Consider the following 27285-nt stretch of genomic DNA (forward strand, 5'->3'; position numbering starts at 1 on the left):
GTGTGTGTGTGTGTGTGTGTGTGTGTGTGTGTGTGTGTGTATTGGGGGATACGCCGCAGTTTTTCCCGTTTAAGTTATAAACGACGCTGTCATTTTCACTGCGGTGTTTTGACACTTTGTGACAACTGAGCTCAGCTGTTCGCGCTACGTTGTATCTGAGAAATGAATGGCACTTGTTCTCAATCTTTGTTGCTGCCACGCTGTTGTCATGTCCTGCAGCCAAATACTCCCAGTTTCAGGAGCAAAAATCCCAACCAGTGTCTCTCAAAATGCCCAGCTTTTGCACACAGCTGGGCGTAACTGATAAAAATCACCGTAATGTGTTTCAAGTAACAACATGAAACTGTGCGCTTTATTTAGATCTTGGTCGTTGGATGTAGGTGTACAGGGGGATGTAAAAAGCGGTTATGTTTGGATTCACTCGGCAGTTGAATAAGTTCTGGAAACTGGCTCAATCAGTTGTAATGAAGCCCGTAAGACCAAAAACGCATCATTCGATTGATATCTTGCCATGACCAAAACGCAATATGACATCTAGTTCCATAATGCAGCGTCAATATCATATTGATTTAATGTGTCTCCAAACTCATGCTGGTGATTATTTATTTTATTGTATTGGTTTCGTCTTAGGGAGCATGTGCACAGCTTCAAAGCAATCTGCATCAATATATCAGAGGAACTCAAGCCCCAAAGACTCTGATCTTGGTGGAGAAAACGCAAGCGGGCGCACACACACAACACAAATGCCCTTTTACAATCTGTGACAAGAAAAGAAAACAAGCAGCCAGTGATTTAGTCGTCTGCGGGGGAACAATTTGCACTATGGCCCCCTTTTTTTCCACTGCTATAGATTTTTAATCGCTGTCCCGTAGCAGCCCCAGTGCTTGGTGTCTTGCAGCCAGAAGAGAAACTTTGTGATGCACCCCTCCACCTCCCCTGGTCTGTAGCCTGTTGTTATGGTAACAGCAGGCAGTGAAATGGCCTTTCACTAGAAAAAAATAAAAGCTCAGAGTCCCAACCCCCCTTCTCTCTCCCTCTGCTCCCTTCCTCTGGCCAGTAGCCCCACTTTCTCAGCCAAAGATCCTTTATCCACCAAAAAACTGCCAGCCAAAAGAGCCTGCAGCCTAGCAGGCTCCTCTCCTCACTGACAGGAGCGGTACACTGCTGCTCACTGATGGAGCACAGTGCAGTACCTGGCAATGTCTGGTTATTAGTCCAGACTGCTCACAACAGCACAGACCTTTCCCTTTATACATGTCTTAAGAAAATCAGGCCTTGAGACGGCGATAAGCAGCACGCAGCTTTATGTTTCACCTCTACCGTGAAATCCCAGCTCTGCTACAGTCGTATCTCCCTGTGAGTCTAGGTGGCTCCAGCAGAGTGAAAAATGCTTGGAATTTGCAAACCCAGGACTTTGGGCCTCAAGTTGTTTAGCTTTTTTTTTTTTCCTTTCCTTGGCCTGGTATTTACAGCTCAGTGTCTGCAGTCTGGGCCGAGGTTCACGAGTGTAACATGGATTTAGATTTGTGATGAGGTACCAGCTTGTTGAGCTAGCACTTGCATAATATACAGAGTACAGCAAATGCCATAATATCCTGATTATTAAAACTGTTGTTTAAATGGGCCTGATTATGCTTTTTCTCATCTTCTGTCATGCATATACTATTTAAATGCTGATAACATGGCACAAGTTTCAGAAGAGGTCTGTGAATGTGCAGCTCCACCCACCTACTGTTCAAACCTTCAACCAGATGAATGTTGAGATAAATGAGCATTAAAAAAATCGCTTTAATGTTCCTCTGTTTAGTGCAGGCATATAAGATGAAGGACTGGGGTTTCTGTAGTCTTAATGCCAGCTATGGATTACCTGCCTGACCTCACACTGTCACTAAGCTGTGGGGTAAATTCTCTTTACTTTGCTTTATGATTCTAGAACCATACTGTGCATGAGCATGGCAGAATCTGTCCTTAAATCAATGCAGTAATTGGTGGATCAGAGTTGGGTTCTGTGGATTATGATGGAGACAAAGATGAGGGACTGAGAATGGTCTGGTGAATTATGAAGGCGAGAGTCATTTACAGCTTTTGTGGCTCTTGTGCTGGCTGTCGGTGCAGCAGCCTACGTACTGTAGCAGCTTGTGTAAGTGCAAAGATTTCCCGCAGCTCTGAAGTGCCTGAAAATTGTCCTGTCTAGCTGAGTCGGGAGAAGTGAACCTGCTGTATTTGTACTAATGAAATGACGCCACCACGTCAAACCACCGGATGTGTTTGATAGACAACTGAGGTAAGCAGGCCCCGTTTAAGCCTGGCAAATTGCATCAGGATAGGAAGCAGGATGACAGAACAGTCTAAGCGAGTCTAACAGGACACATCTGTGACCGCAGCAGTGGCTGGCAGGGACAAGGCTGAGCGTCTGTGTTCAGTCACCGGAATTCGATCATGAATGCATTGAAAGAGCAGTCATCCAACACATACAACACTCACATTGTGTCTTTCTGTAATTTCAAATGGGTCGTGAACTTTGAAATTTGGATTAACTACAAGTGTGGATTGTTCTACAATCCACACTAGAATCAGAGATAAATATCTGTGTGTTTATTCTGACTTGGAAGTTCGAATATTAATAGAATCCATTGCTACTTTAAGGTGTTCATGATCGCCATAGCTATATACTTTAGGTTTATTTATATAGGCACTATTCACACTAACACTTTTCTCAAGGCACTTTATACTTCAAGGTAAAGATCCAACTAAATGAGAGAAAATCCCAACAATCTGATGATCCCACATGAGCAAGCACTTTGCGACTGCAGGAAGGAAGACCTCCCTGATAACAGGAAGAAACCCTCTGGTAGACCATGGGTTAAGAAGGGTGCGACTGGTTTTGGGGGAGGGGACAAGAGGAGAGAAAGATGGAGAGACCAAGACAAAAAACAAACTCTGATTTCCTAAAATAAAGGCTACGCGCTTTGCGAGCAAGTTCCATCCCCCCCCCCCCCCCGCATTTTCTTCAGCTTGTATACTGTTTAAAAAAAAAAAGTGCTTGTGTAATCTCGTCATGAGCCCAAAACCATCAGCTGCTGAGTCAACGTGTCAGTGCCTCAGCAAGATGTCCACCCAGCCTATGACTCACCAAATACCGTCAATGCTGCTTCATCACTTAAGATCTCCTGCCTTTTGTTACTGCGGTATTAACGTATTAATACGTTGTTTTTATTGTCTCATGTGTGCAGCGAAGATTGCTTAGAGGAGTCTGCAGTGTATCACTGGTTAGTATTTAAATGGATCACTGGAGACAGTAAATTGAAGCTGAAGTGGGTTTTTAGTCTGGCATATTCGACTAAGAATCAGCTGGGGGGGAGTGTTCTTACAGCGAGCCGGTCTCTCCACCCTGAATCGTACTGTAAAATGCCAGAGGCCTGTGTTACTGGAACTAGAATCAACATACCTTGCTACCTCTTGGCCATTGTTCTTCATTTCTCGCAGGAGGCACATACATCACTCTGACTTCTCTTATTTACAATGGTTTGCTCCCTCTCTTCGTTGCCAACAGGATATTGGTCAGTGTCTTGAGCTCCTCCTTTCACTCCCAACCTTATCTTTTCCTCCATTATCTTTATTGTAACTTCCCTTCCCTCTGCTTCCAGAGATAGTTTTGGCAGTCTTGAAGAGATGCAGCATATGGCTCCATTCCTCCCCCAGGGCTTTTCTGTGGCCTTTACAAGATGCCTTAAACAATGAAAATATTATTATTCTCATCCTTTTATTATTTAATCATTGGGACAATAAACATTAAAAAATGCCAACTGCATAATTAATTAATTAATTTATTCTCTGGCTTAAAGAAATTGTTCCACGGTTAAGCAGCACTTGAATGTTGATCTTTAATGAAATATTTGTCTCTTTATCATAAACTGCAAACATGCTTCAGTTAAAGTTGATTCTGTAATGTTGTGAAAGGGGAATTATGTTAATTTGCAGCTCCATATTTTTATTCTTGGACTTTCCTTGGACATTGGCACAACCCCAAAGGTGATCCTTTGCATGAAACAAGCTGCTTTAACTCCGTTTCTCTACTTTTAAAGCAGCTTTCTTATGATTGGCTGTCCCAAACAGAATGTATCTGGCTGTGGTTTGCGTTGCATTAACTGTTTAAGAATTACAGCCATTTTCATACATAGTGCCCAGTTTTCAGAGGCTCAATTTGTGCCTGATCAAGTGAGGTCAGTTTCCTCATTATTAGATGACAAATTAGGCAGACAAATGTTGAACTTTCATGTAGTTGCTTTTCACTGGAACTCTTAATATGAAGTCCAAAGAAATGTTGCTAAAACCAAAATAAGCCTATCAGAAACTGTTACGGCCCCTGGCCTTGGATGAAGTGAGGCTGCCTGCTTTATGCAAATTCGAGTGTGGCAACACGATTTGCTGCACAAAATTTTACGATTGGACATTGTTGATTTGTCCTGAAGTTTTACAATCTGGTACATTCTTAAAAAGAATGAATGCACTGACCAGCTCAAGAATTTCACAACATCTAACCAAGTCATGAGCACTCTCAAGCTGATGGAGGTACCATTGTTAAGATTTACAATCAAAACATGTCTTCATGAATGGAAATACAGGGTTTACAAAAAGGTGCAAAACACTGGTTACGCTTGAGAACATGAAAATGAAACCAAGATGAACTTGTACCAGAATAGTGGGAAGAGAAAAGTGTGGAGAATGAAGAGTCATACCTCATTTTCTATCAAACACGAGGATGGAGGCATTGTTATGGCATGGGCATGTATGGTTAGCAGTGGAACTGGGTTACTAGATGATGTGACTGCTGATAGAAACAGCAGGAGGAATTGTGAATTGTATAGGGATATACTCTCTGCTCACATTCATTCAAATGCAGAAAAACTGATTGGATGATACTTCATGGTGCAGATGGATAATGACCTGAAGCATATTGCAAAAGCAACCCAAGAGTTTCTCAAGGCAAAGAAATATGAAATTCTTCTTCAGTGACCAAGTCAGTCACTCGATCTCAACCCAGCAGAGCAGATTTTCAGTTGTCAAATACAAAACTGAAGGTAGAAAGATCCTCAAAGAAGAAGCAACTGAAGGTGGCTGCTGTAAAGGCCTGGCAGAGCATTTTAAGGGAAGAAATTGAATTTCGTGGTCTGCATCAGTTCTGTCTTTTGATTGGTCACAGGACTGTAGGTCTCGAAAACAACAACAAAATCTGCAAAAAAACTGCAAAAAACTAACAACTGTGTTTGGTAATAACTACATGCCCCCCCCCCCCAAAAAAAGTGACTAACCACTGTACACATGAAAATACTGATAAGCGTAGCCTATGCTAAAGCTAGCACCTGGTATAAGTGAAAATCTAAAAATATTTTGGATATAATTAATTAAGGATAATTCTATTTTTCTTTGGAAGCAGCCCCTCTGATCACCCCAGGCTGAACACTGCTGCATCCTTCCTGTTTTGGAGATGACATGATTTAAATGGCTCAGCGGTCATGATTTGTTTTCCTGCTCTATCAGCCAACTGCGAGATAGTACAGTCCTTGTGATGAGCATAAGGATTCCTTTCCGCTTGCCTCAGACTGCATAATGCAGTCAGTTCAGTCATCAGAGGGAAGAGTGCTTGTTTCTGTCTGTCCTCTCAGTTCAGTTAGTTTGACAATGTGTGCAGTAATTCCTCTATTCAACCAAACTGGACTTTTTCATGTTTGTTAGTTTTGAGGCAAATGTGTGTGTTGTTGTGTTGACTTGTTCTCATTAGGTTTGCTTTATTAAAATTTTCTAATGTGTTCTTGGTTTTAGTGAATCTCTTGGTTTTTTGTTTTTTTTTGGGTTTTTTTTTTAGTGGTAATTAAACTTTATTTACAGCTAGCTGCTTAAAATGATGATTAAATACACTGTCAAGGTCCAGTCGAGCTTTAATAAAATTAAGTATTAGAGATGTAATGATAAGTACAATGACAGCATTACTATTTATATCATAGGAAATTCTGGAAATTATTGTCAGCTTGTGTAAAATAAAGCTCTGTTTAGTTAACATCCAGCTGTGTGCCCACGCTTGTCCCCTGGCTCCATGTACCACCGACCAGACCTCCTGTATGGGAAAACGACCTTTAAGAGTATCCCTGGAAAACTTGAGCAGACCTGCTGCTATTTTAATCAAGTCCATGTTATGATCCATCGCGCACTACTTTCTCTTCCCCTAAAAAGCAAATGGCAGCTGCTCCCACATATATTTTCTCACCACATTTTAAGTTGTTGCAACAAAAGCATAGTATTAAAACAGGAATATTGTGCTTGTGGCTGAGTTTTGCTTTCACAGCCCCAATTCTGTAAAAGTCGGGATGCTGTGTAAAAATGAAAATAAAGAGAATGAAATGCAGTTCTGTTTTATAGCTTTATGTGTCACCTTATGCATATCTCTCACAAACTGGCTGCAGCTGTTCGCCTGTGAATGAGGATGGGCTCACTGACCAATAATTAATTTTTAAGTACTTTTATTACAAAATGTACTATACTGTGTATACTATGTATACTAAATATACATACAAAACGTGTGTCTGCCAACTGAATGCAGTTTTCTCTTATCTATGATACAGTCTATAATAATTAATGTACTACAGTGTATTTGCATTTATGTAGGCCTTTTCTAGTCGTACTGACCACTCAAAGTACTTTAAACTACAATTTCCAGTTAACTAACAGTGCTTACTAAAAAGTGTTGGGGGGTTTTTCAGGGGACAGGTTCCTGCTCATCTAGATGAAATGGGTAGCAAACAAACACACATATATACTACTAGCTACAGCTCTGTCATCTGGTATACTTCTGATATATCATTAGCTCCTACCCTTTTTGTTTTTGTGTATATGTGAAGACATGTCTGTGGTCATACTCTTTCTTTAAATGTGATTGCATCTGTGTTGTCATTTTTATAAACTGTTTAGCCATTTCTTGAAAATGTACTTGTATCTGTTTCCAGCTACTGACTAGCTTACTGACCGTTATATGATACTCCACCACTGTAAAATGGGGTAACATAATTAAGCTAAAGGTTCTCACTTTTATTTCCTCAAAACTGTTGTTTTGTTTTTTTTTTAGCTGCAGAACCTGGGCGTAAACCCAGCCAACATTGGGTTCAGCTATCTGACGATGGAGTCGGACAAGTTCATCTGCATCCGTGAGAAGGTGGGCGAGCAGAACCAGGTGGTGATTGTGGACATGTCGGATCCCACCAACCCAATCAGGAGACCGATTTCTGCCGACAGTGCCATCATGAACCCCGCCAGCAAAGTCATCGCCCTCAAAGGTATGATGATGACGACGCATATAGAAATGACACAACCCATTTAGGCAGCAGTGGCCAATAGATGAGAAATACTGTATTGTTCTGAGGCAAAAGAAAAAGTCAAAACTGTTGGCTTTTATTACTGGTGGCCCTATATTAAGCGCAAAGTATTTTATTATTGTTTAAAGTCCCAGAATGAAGTCTGCATGGCCTCTGCACTGTTTATTTGCTTCTAGTTTTAACAGATTTAGCCGTTTACTGGAAATGCTGTGGGAAAGTCGCAGCAAAGATTAATGCCTGTCAATGTTGTAAATATGCCGAGTGCACTCACATCTATTACCCAGTGTAGTAAATTGGTTGTGAAAATTGATCGCCTGTCACTGAAACTAACCCTTAGAGCACAAACACAAGCGCTGATCAGGATGATTTGCTTATAATGCTTCTCTCTCTCCCTCCTCCCCCTTCCTCCCTCCCTCCTCCTTCTAAGCACAGTATTCCCTGTTTGCCCCTTTCCTTATGGTCTATCTTTGTCTTCTCATTCTTACCTGATTGACACTTTGCTTTTTCTCCTTTGCTTTCTGTCATTTCTCAGACGGTGAGTTGCTTTCTGTCTGTCTACCCGTCTGGCACGCTGTTGTGATGATACACTGGCCATGTCTCTCTCATAAAAGCTATCCCCTGTATCCCTTTTAACTATGCACATCTATTTCGACCACTGATCAATCAAAACACAGACGGCTACAAGAAAGGCACCTCAGTATCACACGCACACCCACACTCCAGCCTAATCTTCTGGCAAATGCCCTACTTTTATGAGAATTGCACATGTGTTAGCATGACTTGTATGCTGGTAGATGTGTATGTGTGGTATGCATCATCAGATGTTATACAGTGAGAGGAGTCGGGGCACTCTTTGTGCACCTTTGCTCGCCTCTGTGAGCGTGTGCCAGCAGCCGTAATCAATGTTCAGATCTTTCCTTCCTGCACATAAGGGATGCCATTTATGTATCGTAAAGGCTCTGTGTTTGCAAGTTTGTACAGCAGCTCTAGTATTTACATGAGTCATGCATTACATCACCTGTTTGTTTTTCATTAAGTATTTTGGGTAAATGGAGGTTGTATCTGTGTTTAGTCAATTGTGACATTTTCAAAAACTGCCGTCTGCTTTCTGTAGCTGCGGGTCAGGTCACTCAGTAAAGAGTGGTGCTTCCCTGGCTTACGAACAATATCGAGCAGTTCAGATATAATTTTTATTTGCTCTTTATTTCTGACACGAGTTTTGAACACTCGTGTCAGAAATCTCCCTCGGTTCCCCATTACACTGGTGCTCACAGCACGGAACAGTAGTTACATTAAAGAAAATCATCAAGTCTTGGCTGAAACTAGGTCTTCGCCACTCGAAATAATCAAAGGAACAAGCTATTAAAACGTTTCCTCAATGAATAAATAGTTCCAATTAAAAGTAGCTCTATTTATTTTCTGACTATTTCGAGGCAGACGTGTTCATCTGCGGGTCTGTGTGTTACTCAGAACAGCTATTTAATTTGTTGTTTGGAGTTATTTGACGACTTCTTTCTTGCCTGTTTCATCTCACGTCTCTGTTTCTTTACCGACCCTCAGCTGCCAAGACGCTGCAGATCTTCAACATTGAGATGAAGAGTAAGATGAAGGCTCACACCATGTCAGAGGAGGTCATGTTCTGGAAGTGGATCTCTGTAAACACCGTGGCTTTGGTGACAGATACTGCCGTCTATCACTGGAGCATGGAGGGGGATTCCCAACCGACTAAAGTATTCGATCGGCACGCCAGTCTGGCCGGATGTCAGATCATTAACTACAGAACTGACGAACAACAGAAGTGGTTACTGCTGATAGGGATTTCTGCACAGGTATGAAAGCACAGATGATATAAACATTTTCTGTGAAAGGAATATTTATCTCTCTGATCCCTGTTTATAGCCTTATTGGACAAAAGATCACACAAAGAACACTTTATCTGAGGTCAACTTTTGTTCTCTTCACTGGGCTGGAAGGTTTTGGCTGTGAGCAGGTACACGCTGGAAAGCAAAAGAATTGTTTTTACCACACTAAGGTTTGAAACCTTTAGCTATTGTGCGACAGTGAATTAGCTTTAAAAAAAAATCTGCATTCCTAACCAATGACTGGATCATCTACTTTCTACAGGAACCAATAAACTTGGAACTTCATCACTTCCCAGATTTGTTTGCTCACTGAAGGGGAGGATAAAGAGATCAAGCTGTTATGCCATTGTATTATGCCAATAAGGGTGTATAATGTCATTTAAAAAAAAAACACAATTTAGTCCACGAACACATAAAAGACACATTCTGAGAACAGTGGCATGAAATTCTAACAATTAAGCTTCCCAGAAATTTCTGCTGTAACCAGCCTCGCAGCATTTTATCCTTCTCTTACACAAAGAGTCGGTCATGGTTTGCAGCTGGAAAAGGGTAGAGTGCCTATTCCAGGTCAGAGTTGCTGTCCCAAGTGAAGGAGTCTGCGTATCTCTGAGTCTTATTCACAAGTGAGGGGAGCAGGAGACTGACAGATGGATTGGTGATGAGGATGCTATTCCGGTCTGTTGTGGTAAACAGAGCTGAATGTAAAAGTGAAGCATTTACCAGTTGATCGTCCCTACCCTCAGCTATGGTCACAAGCTTTTGGTAATAACTGAAGAATACAAGAAATACGTTTTGTCTGAAGGATCAAGCTGAGGTGGTTCTGGTATCAGACTAGGATATTTCCTGTCCTCTGTTGGGCAAGGTGTTCTGGACATGTCATAGTGGGAGGAGATCAAAGAGTAGGACATGCTGCAAAGATGACATCTCTTTGCTCGCCTCAATGAGATGGAGGAGGCGGTTGGGGAGAGGGAGGTCTGGGCTTCTCTGCTTAGGTTGCTGCACCCTGTGACCTGCCCCTCAATAGGTGAAAGAAAAATGGATGGACAGATGTCTTTTTTGCTGACTTGCTGAATCTCAATAAGAAAATCAATACACCACTCTTTTTCTGTTTTTTCTAAAGGAGTCTGGATCTAGAGGACTATGTCAAAGTATGACAACATGCATACATATTTCAAAGTGAACTTGTTTTATATGTATATGTAAATCAAATAAGCAAACAGTTTGTTTGCCCACATCTAACCAAATGCACAGATAATACCTACCATTTGTTCATACACATACAAACACACTGCCTGAATTTTAAACCTGTATCTTTGATCCTTAATGACTTGAACATATCAATTTTTTCCCCCCACCCTTTTTTTTCCCTTTTTCCTTGTCCTCCAGCAAAACCGTGTGGTCGGAGCAATGCAGCTGTACTCCGTTGACAGGAAAGTGTCCCAGCCCATCGAGGGCCACGCTGCTGCCTTCGGGGAGTTCAAAGTGGAGGGAAATGCCAAACCTTCCACTCTCTTCTGTTTTGCTGTGCGCTCACAGGCTGGGGGAAAGGTGAAGGCCATTCGAATGTACCCATGATGCTATCTGTGTTTTTAGCTGCTGAGCAAACTGCTTTGAAGTGCCTTGAAAGAGTAATGTTTATGTTAGAATCCTATGAAATAACTTTTATGCGTCATGCCTTTTGGTTAAAATTGAAGTTCCTATATGGTAGCATCAGGAAAGTTTATTAATGTACAAATCCTCAACTGTGATGTTCTTTTTGGTCTCATTTGCTGTACTGTTGTCTTGGTTTACTTCTACCAGTTACACATCATCGAAGTTGGTCAGCCAGCTGCAGGAAACCAGCCATTTGCTAAGAAAGCTGTGGATGTGTTTTTCCCACCAGAGGCCCAGACAGACTTTCCTGTTGCTATGCAGGTAAAGAAAATGAGGCTTCTTCTACTGTACTCTGCTCACCACATTATGGGTCACTCCTGAATGTTTCTCTTTCTAATTATTCTCCTCAGATTGGTAGTAAGCATGGCGTAATATACTTGATCACAAAGTATGGTTACATTCACCTGTACGACCTGGAGTCTGGAGTGTGTATTTACATGAACCGAATCAGTGCTGAGACCATCTTTGTAACTGCTCCTCACGAAGCCACTTCGGGAATCATTGGTGTCAATAAGAAGGGACAGGTGAGAAGCAAACGGGCAGTGAGTGTGTGCAGAACAAATTCCCAAGTGAAATGTTTATTGACTGTAATGACTGTAATGTTTTGGCAAGCTATGCCTGGCAGACATTCTTAAGAAACTGGACTGTTAACTGGACACATTTCTTAAGTTTTTAGTTATTTTTACTGCGCAGTTCTTAATTATTATCTGTTCCTTTTTTATTATAGGTTTTGTCAGTATGTGTGGAAGAGGAGAACATTGTAAACTATGCCACCAACGTGCTGCAGAACCCTGATCTCGCCCTGAGGATAGCTGTCAGGTCAAACCTTGCTGGGGCAGAGGAGCTTTTTGCTAGGAAGTTCAACACTCTGTTTGCGCAGGGAAGTTACTCAGAGGCTGCGAAGGTTGCTGCATCAGCACCCAAGGTACGCCTGTCTCTGCTGCCATTTTGCCATTCTTGCCTATGCTAATATGAACCTTGCATTTGCACAAAATCAAATTGTCAAATATTTTTCTGTTGGTGCTTAAAACTATGACAGTTACACACACTGTGATTCAGCACTGAAAAACGAAACCCAAAAAAGAATCCCGTGTATGTTAATGTGAAAACACGGCAATAAACATGAAGTTCTCCTTCAAAACATTTCATGGAATCTGCTTTTGTTTTGTTTTTTACTCTACGACTAATAATTCCTTCATTCTTTGATGTCTTTCCTCGCCTCAGGGTATCCTGCGAACAGCAGAAACCATCCGCAAGTTTCAGAGCGTCCCGGCCCAGCCGGGTCAAGCCTCTCCACTGCTGCAGTACTTTGGTATTCTTCTGGACCAGGGCCAGCTCAACAAGTTTGAGTCTCTGGAGCTGTGCAGGCCTGTCTTGCAACAGGGCCGCAAGCAACTACTGGAGAAATGGCTGAAAGAGGACAAGGTATAACTGGAGGATTAAAGAAATGAGGCAGATTTGTAGATATACATTTATTTTATTTATTTTACAGTGACCAGTGTAAGTGAAGTAGCTTTCCTCCTCTTGTGTTGTAGCTGGAGTGCTCAGAGGAGCTGGGAGACCTGGTGAAGGCCTCTGACCCCACTCTTGCTCTTAGTGTGTACCTCAGAGCAAATGTCCCCAACAAGGTCATTCAGTGCTTTGCAGAGACTGGCCAATTCCAGAAGATAGTGTTGTATGCTAAAAAGGTAATCAGAAGGCTTATTGTGTTTCCATTTAAATTTTGAGCATTGCACAAATGGCAGGCATGAAGTATGTTTATAGTATTGCATTGATGCTTGAAAGTGCATTATTATCCTTCTGCGTTCGCGTAGGTGGGATATACCCCAGACTGGGTGTTTCTGCTGCGGAATGTGATGCGTGTGAATCCAGACCAGGGTCTGCAGTTTGCTCAGATGCTGGTCCAGGATGAGGAACCGCTGGCCAACATCAACCAGGTAAACACGCACAAACGTGAACGCCTCTCTCACTGGAGACATCCTGCTCGTGTGCTCCCTTTAAAATGCATGTGGCTGTTTAGCCTTATACATGCACGCTAACGCACAAAGTGCCCAGTGTGGGAGCCTACATATGTGTTATTCCAGATGTGGCAGCAATGCCAGGAATTCACTGAGTCAGTCACCCTCTCCTCCTTTTAAAGCCACATCATCACTCTGCTCTGTTCTAATCTCAAACAGGGAAGATGATGACTTTATGAAAAGTGATGGTGTTAAGGCGACCTTTGCTTTTCGGATGTGAGCGTTTCATGTTTAAGGACATCTGCAAAACAGAAACATCTGGCTGCCGGGCCTGTGGTGTTTAATAGTGTGCAACTCAAGCCTTTGCATGCTAACTCAAATCATTGTTCACAGATGGTCTGAAATAAAATTAAAAAAAAAAGAACTTTGTCTAGCTATTTCTGTTTTGACTGCTCTTTTCTCTCATGCTCTTTGTTAGATTGTTGATGTGTTTATGGAGGGTAGTCTGATCCAGCAGTGCACCTCTTTCCTATTGGATGCTTTAAAGAACAACCGCCCAGCAGAAGGTCACTTGCAGACACGTCTGCTTGAGATGAACTTAATACACGCCCCCCAGGTGAATGTTAATGTTCAGACTCTCCTGCAACCTTTTCTTTAATAATGTTAAATACAATGTGTTTGCTCATGTGTGCGTATGCGCTGTTTTAGGTAGCAGATGCAATCCTTGGGAACCAGATGTTCACGCACTATGACCGTGCCCATGTTGCTCAGCTGTGTGAGAAGGCAGGACTACTACAGAGAGCTCTTGAACACTACACTGACCTGTACGATATCAAACGAGCCGTGGTTCATACACATCTGCTCAACCCTGAGGTATGCCTGTAGAAGGGCAATGATGCCTGTATACTGCTCTCTTGGGAGCGGCTTCATTTTACTCTTTAATGTGTGAAAATGCTTCCTGAAATGACTCCTTTTTCCTCCGTGCTCAACATGTTGCTTTACTTTCTCCCTGTTTTTTCTTTTTTCTTTTTAGTGGCTGGTGAACTTTTTTGGCTCCTTGTCAGTTGAAGACTCTTTAGAGTGTTTAAGGGCCATGCTGTCGGCTAATATCAGGCAGAACCTGCAGCTGTGTGTCCAGGTAGCATCTAAATATCACGAACAGCTGGGAACTCAAGCGTTAGTGGAGCTTTTTGAATCCTTCAAGAGCTATGAAGGTAGGTGGAGTGGTTTTTCCTCATTTTCTGCAGGTTTGAATTCACACTAGATTAACTTAACCACCGTGTTGTTTCCCTCTCATATCTCTACAAGGCTTGTTTTACTTCCTTGGGTCGATTGTGAATTTCAGCCAAGAGCCCGATGTTCACTTTAAATACATCCAGGCTGCCTGTAAGACCGGCCAGATCAAAGAAGTGGAGAGAATCTGTAGAGAAAGCAACTGTTACGACCCAGACAGGGTTAAAAACTTTCTCAAGGTATAAAGATCCCCTAGCATATTTTTCTGATATTAGCATCTTCCAGAGTTAATTCATAATAAACCTCATGTTTCTTCTGCTTCTAGGAAGCAAAGCTAACGGACCAGCTTCCTCTTATCATTGTTTGTGATCGCTTTGACTTTGTCCACGACCTAGTTCTCTACCTTTACCGCAACAGTCTGCAGAAATACATTGAAATCTATGTACAGAAGGTAAGATCTACAGTTCGGGTGACTTTATACATAATCTGATTATTATCTAGTTATCGTTATCGAGCAGCATGATGCTTCTCTATTTTGAATCCTACCCACTTGCTTTCAGGTCAACCCCAGTCGTTTACCAGTGGTGATTGGAGGTTTATTGGATGTGGATTGTTCTGAGGATGTTATTAAGAACCTGATCATGGTGGTCAGAGGGCAGTTTTCCACTGATGAGCTGGTGGACGAGGTAGAGAAAAGGAACAGGTAAGACTAAAAGGTAAAACAATTTCCTGTCATCTCTTATAGCAGCTTCTGAAATGACCTGGCCTTTAATGCGCAGGTATCATGCTGGTTCATAAAAGCTGTTAAATCTAACTTCTGTAGGAATGAGTTTAAATGATAGATCAGATTGCAAGCCATGTTTGCGGTTTGCCTGAACCACTTAGTTATGTGTGTTTTCCCCTCAAGTCATTGAAGGAAAAGAACAAATACTAACTTGAAAATTGTTTCTTTTCCAATAAACCTTGAGGCGATCAATAGTAAAGAATCATGATCTCCTTAGCTGATGCCTATAAATCCTTAAGCATTCACAAACAGGAGTGGAATACATGAATGTAAATATACAGACATTTATCTTTGTGTTTGCTCAGTGCATGCTTGTTAGTTTAATGCATACATGAAGTTGAAATTAATGTTTTAATTTTAACACCAAAGGTGATTTCTAGAGTGGATTCTCTGAGGTTGTCATTATGTTTCATCGATACCTCAGTATCAACCATCAGAATAACTTTGTCTCATATAATGAAGCTATTTAGTCTGTATCAACAAAGGTGGAAGTGAGAAACCCTAAAACAGGACTCAATCGGCCTGCTGAGTGGACAATGCTGCCATCTAGTCTTCTGGCTGTGCATTACATCACAGGAAAAAGCTACATTGTAGCATCATCTTAGAAATGTAATGTGTGCTTTTACCAGTCCTTGCCATGAAATGAATTTTAAAAGCTTCTCCTAGGTATTATGTAATGAAGCTTTATATTAACGTACAGTTTCTGCTATCAGGTTGAAACTTCTGTTGCCATGGCTGGAGTCTCGTATCCATGAAGGATGTGAGGAGCCAGCTACCCATAACGCCCTGGCCAAGATCTACATTGACAGCAACAACACACCCGAGCGCTTCCTGAAGGAGAACCCGTTCTATGACAGCGCCGTGGTTGGACGCTACTGTGAGAAGAGAGACCCCCACCTGGCCTGTGTGGCTTATGAGAGAGGGCAGTGTGATCTAGACCTCATCAAAGTATGTAGATCACATTGTATGGCTTTAGTGTCATAGTTTAAATGAATATAATGAATGCATTTTAAACTATTTGTTAATGTCAGGTGTGCAATGAGAATTCATTATTTAAGAGTGAGGCTCGATATCTGGTACGGCGGAAAGATCCAGAGCTTTGGGCGACTGTGTTAGAAGAAAACAATCCTTTTAGAAGACAGCTCATCGACCAGGTACGGGATCCTCCACCTCTTCTTTTAAAGTAAAGCACGCAAACATGAATTGTATATATATTTTTTTCTTTCAACATCTATTTTCGATTTTCCTCCTCTCAGGTGGTGCAGACAGCTCTGTCAGAAACCCAAGACCCAGAGGAGGTGTCGGTCACAGTGAAAGCCTTCATGACTGCAGACCTGCCCAATGAGCTGATTGAACTTCTGGAGAAAATCGTACTTGATAATTCAGTCTTCAGTGAACACAGGTACTTCAGGCTCACAGCTTATTCATGGTGATCATTTACGTGCAACCATTTTTCTAACATTTTTTTTTTTTTTTTTTTTTTTTTTGCAGAAACCTACAGAACTTGCTTATTTTGACGGCCATCAAAGCAGATCGCACTCGTGTGATGGAGTACATTAACAGGCTAGACAACTACGATGCTCCGGATATTGCAAACATCGCTATCAGCAACGAGCTCTTTGAAGAGGCATTTGCTATTTTCAAGAAGTTTGATGTGAACACCTCAGCCATACAGGTAAAAACAAACCTAATCCTGCTAAAACTGCACTGATGCTGGAGGTCAAAGTTACAGTAAGCTAAAGTTAATAATCACAGAACCTTTTCTCTGTAAAAATGTACATTAATATGTGCATTTATTTTACTCAATTAAGTACAAATTTCCATTTCTTTTTGTAAAAGAATTTGTTGCGACATTTGTAGTTGGGGATGTTTATATTTCATGTGTCAGGGTATACCTCATCTCTCGACCTGTAAGAACTGGCATAATCTCCCGAGCCCTCCTACCAAAGTTAGAAAAACATTTAAGAAAATCAATGGATTAATGAATGAATTGATATTTACCTTTCCTAAATCCGGGCCATTAAAAGTACTTGTGGGTAAGCCCTTTAACTAAACTAACAAAGTCATTTGCCAATGATAGCAGGTTTCATCAGTTTCTCTTAATCACTGTGAATTTAGCACAATAGTGAAAACGAACGAGCCTTAAAAGTGCTAGTCCTATTGTTTTATCTCATGTTGGCTCATAGAATATAGCCATCTCTTGTTTATTTATTTTTTATTTTGTATCCCTCTAGGTACTGATAGAGCACATAGGGAACTTAGACCGTGCCTATGAGTTTGCGGAGCGCTGTAATGAGCCTGCAGTGTGGAGTCAGTTAGCAAGAGCCCAGCTGCACAGAGACCTGGTCAAGGAAGCCATTGATTCATACATAAAAGCCGTTGACCCGTCAGCATACATGGAGGTGGTCAACGCAGCCAGCAAGAACAGTACGTTTTTGATTTACAGGTAAAACATGCTAATGGTGTTTATCAGTCTTGGGTCTGAGCTGATCTGTAGTGTGTTGCTGTTTCTAGATAACTGGGAGGATTTGGTGAAGTTTCTACAGATGGCTCGGAAGAAAGCCAGAGAGTCTTACGTGGAAACGGAGCTGATCTTTGCTTTAGCTAAAACTAACCGTCTGGCTGAGCTGGAAGAATTTGTCAGCGGGCCCAACAATGCTCACATACAGCAGGTAAAAAAACAACAACAACAAAAGTTCCAGCTGTAGTGTTAAAGAGATGTGTAGCTGTTGCAGAATGTGCTTTTTGCTCTTTGCCAGAAAATGATTGCTATCTATATATTCATCATCTGATCTCTACCTCTCCAGGTGGGCGATAGATGTTATGAGGAGGGTATGTACGAAGCAGCCAAACTTTTGTATAACAATGTGTCCAACTTTGCTCGACTTGCATCCACATTAGTCCACCTGGGAGAGTACCAGGCAGCTGTGGACAGCGCCAGGAAAGCCAACAGCACACGGACATGGAAGGAGGTAACAGGCGCAAAAACACCTCTGCGCACCAAGAATTTGACTATGAAATAATCTGACTCTTAATCTATTATCATATTATAGGGTAAATTACCACCTTTAACTGGGTTTAAACTTAATTTAAATTTTGTGCACACACTATTAAAACAGATTGCACGTTACGGTGGCAGTCTGCTGCTATGTAGGAGTTAATATAGTAGGTGTGTTTAACTTTTAAGTGCCATTCACATCAGGATCTACGTCATAATTATTTCTGGAGTGTCTGATTCATCTGATTTGTCTCTCAGCAAAATAATAATGTATGGATACGTGAGCAGCCATGGATTGCACATGGCTGCTATAGCCTGTTGTTTGTGCTCATTAATTAATTATTTATTCTATTTAATAAGGAGCACGCAGTATAATGGATATCAGTGCCAGATTTGATGAAAATGGCTAATTTGCATCTGCACCCCAAACCAGGGAATTAAAAAAAGAGAAACATTGACACCTGATTATTGCATATTTGTATATAGCAATTTTATTTATATAGAACATTTCATTACATGCAAACTCCGCATGCTAAGTTTACAGTGTTTTAAGGCAGTGCATGTGTAGAAAGCACACATTTAAAAAAGAAAAAGGACAAAATGCAGAGAGAGACAAACCAAAAAAACCAGATTAAAAATACTGCCTTGGTTTGTTCCTTGTCTGAGGTGCATCACAGCTTCTCCAAACGTGCTGCACCCCTTTAGATTTTCTAGTACAATTACAGGTCTCCGCTTTGTCTGATTAATTTAAAAGACATGGGGAAACAATGCCGTAATTCTATACTGAGCATAACTGAATCAATATAGTGGCGAATTACAAGAGTAGTCATTTCAAGGCGCTTTATTTTTATGACATTACAGACAGAAGCCCCAATGATCACACGGTTCCTTACAAGCAAGAGAGATGGATGGTAAACAAAAACAGGACAAAACAAAATGTCAGTGACATGCAATAGTGGATATAAATATAAATAGTGCTTATAAATGAATGGGGAAAAAACAGAAAGGAAAGTGAGGGAGAGAAACGCACTATGGCTACCCAGCAGTCTGAGCCTGTCATAAACAAGATTTATAAAACTACTTAAGGGGCTGATTTAACAGCTTTTTTAAATTTTTACTTTATTATTAGTTTTGTTTTATTTCTGTGGATATAAGAATGAAATTGAGTGATTTTCTTGCTGCAGTTTTTATGTTGTTATTATTACAGCTTTTAATTCAGGTCACCTCAATATAGTCACTTCATGTAAAAAATGACAGATTCTTGATGATTAGAGGATTACACGAAAAGGTAGCAAAACACAGGATATGATGATATGAATGATAGAAGTGGTCCTCTGTTTATCGTTGGCTATCTCCAGTTTCATGCATTAATTTCTTTTCAGGTATGTTTTGCATGCGTGGACGGCGAAGAGTTTCGTCTGGCACAAATCTGCGGCCTTCACATTGTGATCCATGCTGACGAGCTGGAGGACCTTATCAGCTACTACCAGGACCGCGGGTACTTTGAGGAACTCATTGCTCTGCTCGAGGCTGCTTTGGGTCTGGAGCGGGCCCATATGGGTATGTTCACCGAGCTCGCCATCCTGTACTCAAAGTTCAAACCTCAGAAGATGAGGGAGCACCTGGAGCTCTTCTGGTCCAGAGTCAACATCCCAAAGGTAGAGTGTTTCTGTTACTATGTGTGCGCGTTTGCCCGTTTCAAAACTGTTCTTTCTTTTGTCAGATCAAAGAGGTTGCTTGTGTGCCATGAAATCTTCTGATTCATTACTCCGTGAACATTTCTGCTTCTCATCAGCGCCATGAAAAAGGAGGCAGACAGAAAATTAATTGACTTGTTTTTCTGTCTTTTACAGCTAGTTCTTTACTGACACATTTCTGGTGACTTGCAGCAATTAAACTTTCATTTACCAGCTTTATGCAACTGTTTGTCATCTTGCCCTCAAATAACCTTTTAAAAACTTTAAATATCTTTTTTTAAAAATGGTTAAAAGCATGAAATACTATTTTATTTTAATATTTTGCTAATTTCAAAAGATGTGTATTAATACATCTATATAAATGGTTAAAAAATAATAATGCTTTGAGGAAATAGATTGTTTTTTTTTATGTTGCTGCAGCAGTGTGTATTTTTTTTTTTATTTTGCTCAGAGTGTGTGTGTGTGTGTGTGTGTGTGTGTGTGTGTGTGTTTCCCCCCTCCCTCTCAAAAAGAGTAGGTTACATAAAAAATAAATCATCTATTTGACGTCAGCCTTTCAAAGCTTCAAGACATTTTACTTCAAATATATCAAATCTATTAGACCAGCCAAACAAATCTCTGACAGTAATGAATGTTTTCTGTCTACCAGGTTCTTCGTGCTGCAGAGCAGTCTCATTTATGGGCAGAGTTGGTTTTCCTTTACGATAAATACGAGGAGTATGACAACGCTGTCATCACTATGATGACTCATCCGACTGACGCATGGAAAGAAGGGCTTTTTAAAGATATTATTGCAAAGGTAAACACGGCTATTTTTAAGTGTTTATTATTTTCACAAACTGCTTACATGATCAATTGATCACTTATTGTGTTTTTTCTTTTATCCTTTAGGTTGCCAACGTGGAGCTCTACTATAAGTCTCTATCCTTCTATCTGGATTACAAACCCCTCCTACTGAATGATCTGCTGACCATTTTGTCTCCTCGGTTGGACCACAGCCGGACTGTCATCTTTTTTAGCAAGGTAACAACCAGCATGGCCAGCCTCACTTTTTAAAACATATATTAAATAAAATGTGTTTTTCTAAATAAACTGGACCCATTGCTGATATGGTGTGACATGGGTTGCTTTTTCTCACTTAGATGAACCAGCTGAAGTTGGTCAAGCCTTACTTGAGGTCTGTGCAGAATCACAATAACAAGTCTGTCAATGAAGCTCTTAACAACCTGCTTACAGAGGAGGAAGACTACCAGGTTCGCCAGCCCGCTCTGTGACTTATATTGATCACAACACATGATGTAAAACACAAAGAGCTCAAATATGTGACCTATTTGTTGCCATTTTTTGTCGCTTTTGTATTATTTACTGTGTTGTAAGCATTATTTACAATTTTTTTTTAGACATTCAAACAAGTATGGCAATCAAATGCTACAAAACTAAAAAAAAAAAGAGTAATATCTGTGTAAAGAAAGTCATAAGGATATAATCTATGGCCTGGCTGTAAATCGCAGGTGATTTTCTAGCCCCTCTCGTAGCCACTGATAGCAGCAGTTCCAATTTTAGACGTAGCAATTTTGTTTTGCTGTGATGACGCCTGCTTTTTCACACCAGCACCAGTCTCTTTATGTTGAAATCCACAGAGCCAGTTATGGATTGAGGATAGACATCATACTGGTGTAAATGGGTACAGGAAGCAGTGCCCAGGACGCTGTTACCTCTGGATCTCAAATGCAATGCATTTCTATCCGTGTATCATCCACAGGGATTGAGAGCCTCCATTGATGCTTATGACAACTTTGACACCATCGGGTTGGCTCAGAGGTTAGAAAAGCATGAACTGATTGAGTTCAGGCGTATTGCTGCTTATTTGTATAAGGGCAACAACCGCTGGAGACAGAGCGTGGAGCTTTGCAAGAAGGACAAGCTATACAAGGTAATGAAAAAATAATAGAAAAGCTCTTAAAAATACAGGAGACTTTTAAAAGGTTCCATTTCCTCAATGTACCTATAGATGGCAGTGTTTGTTTACTTCACAGGAATGATTCTTTTGGCTAATTTCTCACACTTGAAGATAAAGGATTTTATCTTTCACTCAGCCATGTGAATGAGATACATTTTTGTCTCTTCTAGGATGCCATGCTGTATGCAGCGGAGTCTAAGGATGCTGAGCTGGCAGAGACTTTACTCCAGTGGTTCCTAGAGGAGGGCAGGAAGGAGTGCTTTGCTGCCTGCCTGTTTGCCTCCTATGATCTCCTGCACCCTGACGTGGTGCTGGAGCTGGCCTGGAGGCACAACATAATGGACTTTGCCATGCCGTACTTTATCCAGGTCATGAGAGAGTACCTCACGAAGGTTGGTGCTGACAATCAACACCAGGAGTTTGTTTGATGTCAGCTTTACCACTAAAATAGATTTCACTATTGTGTAATTTTAAGAAGAATATGTGGTGTTGGTGATGTAATATGTCTGTGATTTCTGAGAAACAGGTCAAACATATATGGTGAGACAAGAAGGCAGAGACTAAGGCCTTCTTAAGTAATAATATTTAAAGGGACAGTTCAGCCCATTTTTTTCCCCTCTGGCCTGCAGTGCTGTTTGTCCATCTATATTAGCCGGTGTAGTTTGCTCAGCAGAAGATAATTTCCTATATGAAAGTGCTCACAACAAGATTTGTGCAATTATTTTGTGCAACTAGGTCAATACTTCTGGGAAAAGGGGTTAATGTCGAGTTTGTCGTATGAAATTTTTTTTGGCACTTTAAGAACCACAAGACACTAAAAGTGTCATTTAGTTCTGTTACATTCAAGCCTTCAAGCGACGATGTCACCACAGCTTGTGTTTCCAAAACCATGCAAATACCATCAAAACGATCTAGATGGATTTTAAAAAAAAAATCACTACAAGCCAGAGTGAAACATGTAAATCTTCATAATGACCTTTAAGTATATTTGCCAGTGCTACCTGCAGATATGTGAGGTCATGTCTTTGGGTTCTTTTCCAGGTTGATGAGTTTGCAGCGAAGGTGACGGTCTCTGGCCCTTTTTATTTAAAAAAATTCTCTTCTGTGTTCTGTCTGTCTGTCTGTTTTTCCTGTAACTTATCTCTTAGGTTTCTGATGTAGGAACCTAGCATGGACTGTAGATTGAATTTGGCCTAACTAGGTCTGGTCCTGGAGAACTGTAGTAGTGTGCAGGCTTTTGTTCCACTTGTGCCAGTATATGTTCAGATTAAGCAGGTTTTCCTCCAGTAAGCCCTAATCTTAGTTATTTATTTCTCTTGGTTTTTAGCCATTTGACACAAGTTCATGAGAAATAAAAATAAATAGACACACAACTACTTTTCAGTGAAAACATTAATAAAACATCTGGCTAAATGTGGCAGTAGTATATGAGTTAGACCAGGTGAAATGAACATTTTTAACCTCCTCTTATTCCAAAGTGTATTTTAGAGCCTAAATAATAATGACTTAGTGACATTGACGCAAATCTGATGCAACAGAGATGAAACATAACAATTTTTAATGGATAATGTTTACTGGTTAAAGTTAAGAGTGACTGTATTATAATTGAGTATATAGTCTGCATCTTAATTTTGGGTAAATATGCAGCAGTAAAGGGACGTTTGGTAGATTATAAAGTGTTTTCTAGCTGTCAAGTGCAAGAAGGTAAATGTAGTCTAAAACAAAAACTCTGGAGCCAAGGCCTGTACACTATATATATATATTTTTTCTCTTCTTCTTCAGCACCAGGATTAGCCTGTCCTGGCCTAACGGATACCTCTTACCTCTAACTTTTCTCTCTCTTGGGGCTGCATCTTGTGTCAAGTGGCATTTTTAAAGCCTTGAAACACTGTGATCTTTCCATCTGACGGAGGCTTTTTGAAAGCCCAGAAAAGAAGACAATCACAGAGAAAAAGCTGCTTTGGCTTTAGACTTGCTCGATGCACCCCCATGTTTCTAACTAAAGGTCACTTTGTTTTAGTTTTTATTGTTGAAATTAGTGCAGGGCTGCAAACAATAACCTCAAAGGTTATGTAGTGCCCTTTCCTCAGTTTGTGGAAGTCTTTTCAGTTAGTTTTAGTTTTTCAGTTTAGGTTTGTTGTAGGTAAACCTTTGGTACTGGTCAAACAGGTTGGGGTGGAATCTAACAGCCAGTTTGAGCAGCTAATCAGGTAGAGAAATCCCAACCCCGCCTCACATGAAGTAGTTCAGTACATACATGTTAAACAGGCAGCTTACCCCAGTGATACCATTGTATATGCAAATATCATGTTCTTTTCTCTACACCTTTGTCCCAACTTTTTAAGAAATGTTTATTTCTTTAATTCTGACTCAACATGACTCTGCGCTGACCGAGCTTCAATTATAAACCTTCAGTATTCAGCCTTCTCCACAGTTAAAGCACAGTGCCTGATTACTCCTTTGCACTTAGGGATTAGGATTAGTGCTACAAACAATTCACAATTACTGTACGCCTGGCAAGGATGAGCTTGACCTGCGAGCCCTTAGCTTGATTTTTAGGCCAGCAGTGATAAACACTCAGTCAGGAGGGTCTGCTTGCAGCTGTGATCAGGTGCACGCTGAAGTTGTGACTGCCACTTAATCTTGTAGCACTTTTTTAATGGCACAAAATTGGAATTTAGAAACGTACTGTTTAGCTTTTGCTCTCCTTGTATTCAAATATTTCTTTAACCTTAAACCTTACCTTAATTCTTCTTTTTAAAGGGTCAATTTTACACAAATCACTAAAATAAAATATCAAAATTAAATAAAATCAACCTGCTGGTGTCGAGTTGTGATGCAATTTTGGATTTGTTGCTGCTCTGTTGGATTGATGTTAATCTGCTTTTCTTCCTGGTGCATAAAGCACTTAGCTTTTAGAAAATTAGCACCTTTCCAAATTTGTCATTGTTCATTGTTATCTGGAATTCATAATATGCAGACCATGTAAAGACTTTTTTTTTTTTTTTAAGGCAAATTATTTACTGGTGAATATAAAAAATAAACAGCTTTGAGACACAGATGGTATTTGAATGAAAGATGGTATATTAAAGCTCAGAGCAGAACCTGTTGGATTGGGGTGATAGCAGGAGTGTCACAAGTCATTTGATGCTACTAGATGTGATAAAAGGTTAAATGGTTTAATTTAATGTGATTTGGGTAAACTGACCCTTAAATTTTCATTTAACATTTTTACTGCAAGCTTTATTAGAAATTCTCACCAAACCTGCATGGCATCTTCTCTCACCTTTAGCTGCACTGTGAAGTGGTGATTGTAGTTTTGTCTTTCACAGATGAAGATCATATATCTTCTGTAACTGCTTGTGTTTGTCAGTGTTTATTAATTTGATGTTGGATAAGCCTTAGTGTATTTTTAAAGCTCAGGTATTAGAGTGTATGTTGTAATTTGCAAAGTTTTTGCCAAAAATCTATGAAATATGAAAAACAGATTGAGCCAACTTGAGCTTATATACTTTCTGCACGATACCTAGAATCCATAAACTCAGACTTTCTTTCAACAGTAACCGTGTGAGTGATGTCTAATCAGTCCTCTCTTCTTTGTTGCCCTCAGGTGGACAAACTGGAGGAGGCCGAAAGCCAAAGAAAAACTGAAGAGGAAGTGACAGAACCTCAGCCGATGGTGTTCGGTAGGTTTACAGGCAGAACAGCTCACTGAGGGATGAACATTGTTGTTCCTGGATAAATGATAAATGATTTCCCCAAATGAAGCTTGGGCTATACTTTACAATGATATAATCTAGCTGATTAGTTTACCCATAATAAGTGGACACGCTTGCATTTTCTGTTATTATCTGAAACCAGCAGCAGCTGTTGCTGTGTAATTAGCTTTACACCGCCAAAAGAATTACAGGCTCATTGAGCAGCACATAAAGAAAACCTAAGTGGAGAAAAAAAAAGCCCCATAATTTTGTTTGATATAGAACAAACAAATTTAGCAGTTCAACAAAACAGTCCAGTCATGTGTACTTTCTTATAAAGACAGGGGAAAATTTTATTTTGTCTGTGTTTGTTTTTGTTTATGTGATCAGGTCAGCAGCTGATGTTGACTGCCTCTCCTTCTCCAGTGGCTACCCAGCCAGCGTATCCTGGCTACGGTTACCCTCCCGCTGCTGCCGCAGGCTACCCCGCTCAGCCCGCTTACGGCTTCAGCATGTAGATCCGCCAACTCGTCCTTCTCCTCCACCCCTCTTCCCTACACACATCCACCCACCCTGAACCACACTGCTGCTCTGGGTTTCAACTGGCTGACTGGTGGCGTACAGCCTCCTGAAATTTCGCTGGGCCTTCATTTCCCAGTGAGGCTCCACGTGAATTCACAGAAACTGCAATAGAAACTTTGTCTCTAGTTTTTCCACACCCACTTTAGAACGGTGGCATCAAGTCTGTCGGACCCCCCCCTGTTGTATTTTCCACTCAGACATTATAACTGCATCACTGATCTACACGGCATGAAGTCACCTCTCAGCTCCTTAGAGGTATTAGCATACTGAAGATAACATTAGTTGCGCCAAACCACTCTGTCATGTTGCTGTTCCATGTAGACTTTATTAACCATAGAGCAGCTTTTTTTTTCTGTTTTTTTTTTTTTTCTTTCTTTTTAATTTTAGCACTGAAGAAGAGACTTTACTGCAGAGTTCAGGGGTACCTTACTCCTAAAGCACTGTCACAGCCTTACACATTCTGATGAGGCGGCAAAACGGGCTCATTTGTTCATGTTTAATTTTGCAACTGTCTCATGTTCTGATTAGAAAGACAGTTACTGTGCAATAGTTTTATTTGTCCTTTCACAACAGGTACAAATTGTTTGCTGTATTATGGACTAAGAACACTTATTTTATGAGGTTACAGTCTCTGTGTGCGTATGTGTGTGTGGGAGTATGCGTGTAGCCTCTAAAGCCTTTGGGGGTTTCGTCACCAAAATCAAGACACACTCAATGATATCTCCACTCCTTTGCAGCTGCAAACCTTTTGCTGGGTCAGAGCGGTTGATCTCATCAGTCGACTTTTTGGAGTTTCGGTAACGGTTGTGGCAAAAAGGCTGAAAGAAAGCAGGTGAAAATGGAAAGGCGAAATGTAGACTGTGCATGTGCTGCCAAACTATAATGCTGCAACCAGGAGCACAATTTTCATGTTACACTCAAGTATATGAAGTATTACTAATGTTGAGTAAAAAAAAACAGTTATGTATGATGAAACTTTCTGATCCAACTAATGAAAAAAACAAAAGTGTGGCGAAGCTCCAACACACTCGAGATGAAAACAGGGGAATGTTAGCTCACGTCCTGGTGCCGGCTGGTTCAAGTGTCATTATTGTACTGAAAACAGTGTATAATTTAAATATATTGAAATACCTAACTAATCAAAGTATTATGGAATATGTATTGTCTATAGTGTGTTGTTGTAGTCTTAAAAAGCATAATGATTTTTGTAAGAAAATGACAAAATGCAAAAACAGCAGATGAATAAACGCCAAAATCTTGAGGTAAAGCTGCTCGAGGTAACAAAAGATGAGTTATTGACTTTATTTCATGTCAACGTCCCCATGTGATAAGCAGAGCTCTGGCCCGTCGTGGTCCCGGCACTGGATTTGTCAAAGATAAAATGCAAATAATCTGAGCTGCACACCAGTTGCTTATTTTATCTGCACAATTCATGCATACAGAAAGAGGAATAAAGTTTACACACTGTGTGTGTTCGTGCATTGTTATTTTAC

General features: G+C 40.6%; 1 protein-coding gene across 3 annotated transcripts in view; it reads left to right on the forward strand.

Annotated features, from left to right (window-relative positions):
- Window positions 1-27261, forward strand: part of cltcl1 (clathrin, heavy chain-like 1) — a 27848-nt gene extending 587 nt beyond the window's left edge. The window contains exons 2-32 of one of the 3 annotated variants that reach the window (XM_005924408.3): window positions 7121-7328; window positions 7900-7902; window positions 8928-9196; window positions 10616-10777; window positions 11030-11143; window positions 11233-11406; window positions 11610-11807; window positions 12107-12307; window positions 12418-12570; window positions 12697-12819; window positions 13319-13456; window positions 13549-13713; window positions 13874-14054; window positions 14149-14312; window positions 14399-14524; window positions 14634-14776; window positions 15571-15805; window positions 15889-16011; window positions 16114-16259; window positions 16349-16532; window positions 17092-17284; window positions 17372-17529; window positions 17665-17829; window positions 19238-19513; window positions 20202-20351; window positions 20444-20575; window positions 20695-20805; window positions 21315-21485; window positions 21683-21904; window positions 25123-25198; window positions 25601-27261. In XM_005924408.3, coding sequence (XP_005924470.1) covers window positions 7121-7328; window positions 7900-7902; window positions 8928-9196; window positions 10616-10777; window positions 11030-11143; window positions 11233-11406; window positions 11610-11807; window positions 12107-12307; window positions 12418-12570; window positions 12697-12819; window positions 13319-13456; window positions 13549-13713; window positions 13874-14054; window positions 14149-14312; window positions 14399-14524; window positions 14634-14776; window positions 15571-15805; window positions 15889-16011; window positions 16114-16259; window positions 16349-16532; window positions 17092-17284; window positions 17372-17529; window positions 17665-17829; window positions 19238-19513; window positions 20202-20351; window positions 20444-20575; window positions 20695-20805; window positions 21315-21485; window positions 21683-21904; window positions 25123-25198; window positions 25601-25728 — 4992 coding nt within the window. In that variant the 3' untranslated portion in view covers window positions 25729-27261. Of the gene's footprint in view, window positions 1-7120; window positions 7329-7899; window positions 7903-8927; window positions 9197-10615; window positions 10778-11029; window positions 11144-11232; window positions 11407-11609; window positions 11808-12106; window positions 12308-12417; window positions 12571-12696; window positions 12820-13318; window positions 13457-13548; window positions 13714-13873; window positions 14055-14148; window positions 14313-14398; window positions 14525-14633; window positions 14777-15570; window positions 15806-15888; window positions 16012-16113; window positions 16260-16348; window positions 16533-17091; window positions 17285-17371; window positions 17530-17664; window positions 17830-19237; window positions 19514-20201; window positions 20352-20443; window positions 20576-20694; window positions 20806-21314; window positions 21486-21682; window positions 21905-22553; window positions 22581-25122; window positions 25199-25600 lie in introns of all 3 variants that reach the window. The other 2 variants (XM_005924407.3, XM_005924409.3) reach the window with 2 other exon arrangements.
- Window positions 27262-27285: the final 24 nt, after the last annotated feature.

Source organism: Haplochromis burtoni, unplaced genomic scaffold (assembly GCF_018398535.1).
Source record: "Haplochromis burtoni strain Fernald_Lab_line unplaced genomic scaffold, NCSU_Asbu1 Contig_54, whole genome shotgun sequence".
NCBI lineage: Eukaryota > Metazoa > Chordata > Actinopteri > Cichliformes > Cichlidae > Haplochromis > Haplochromis burtoni.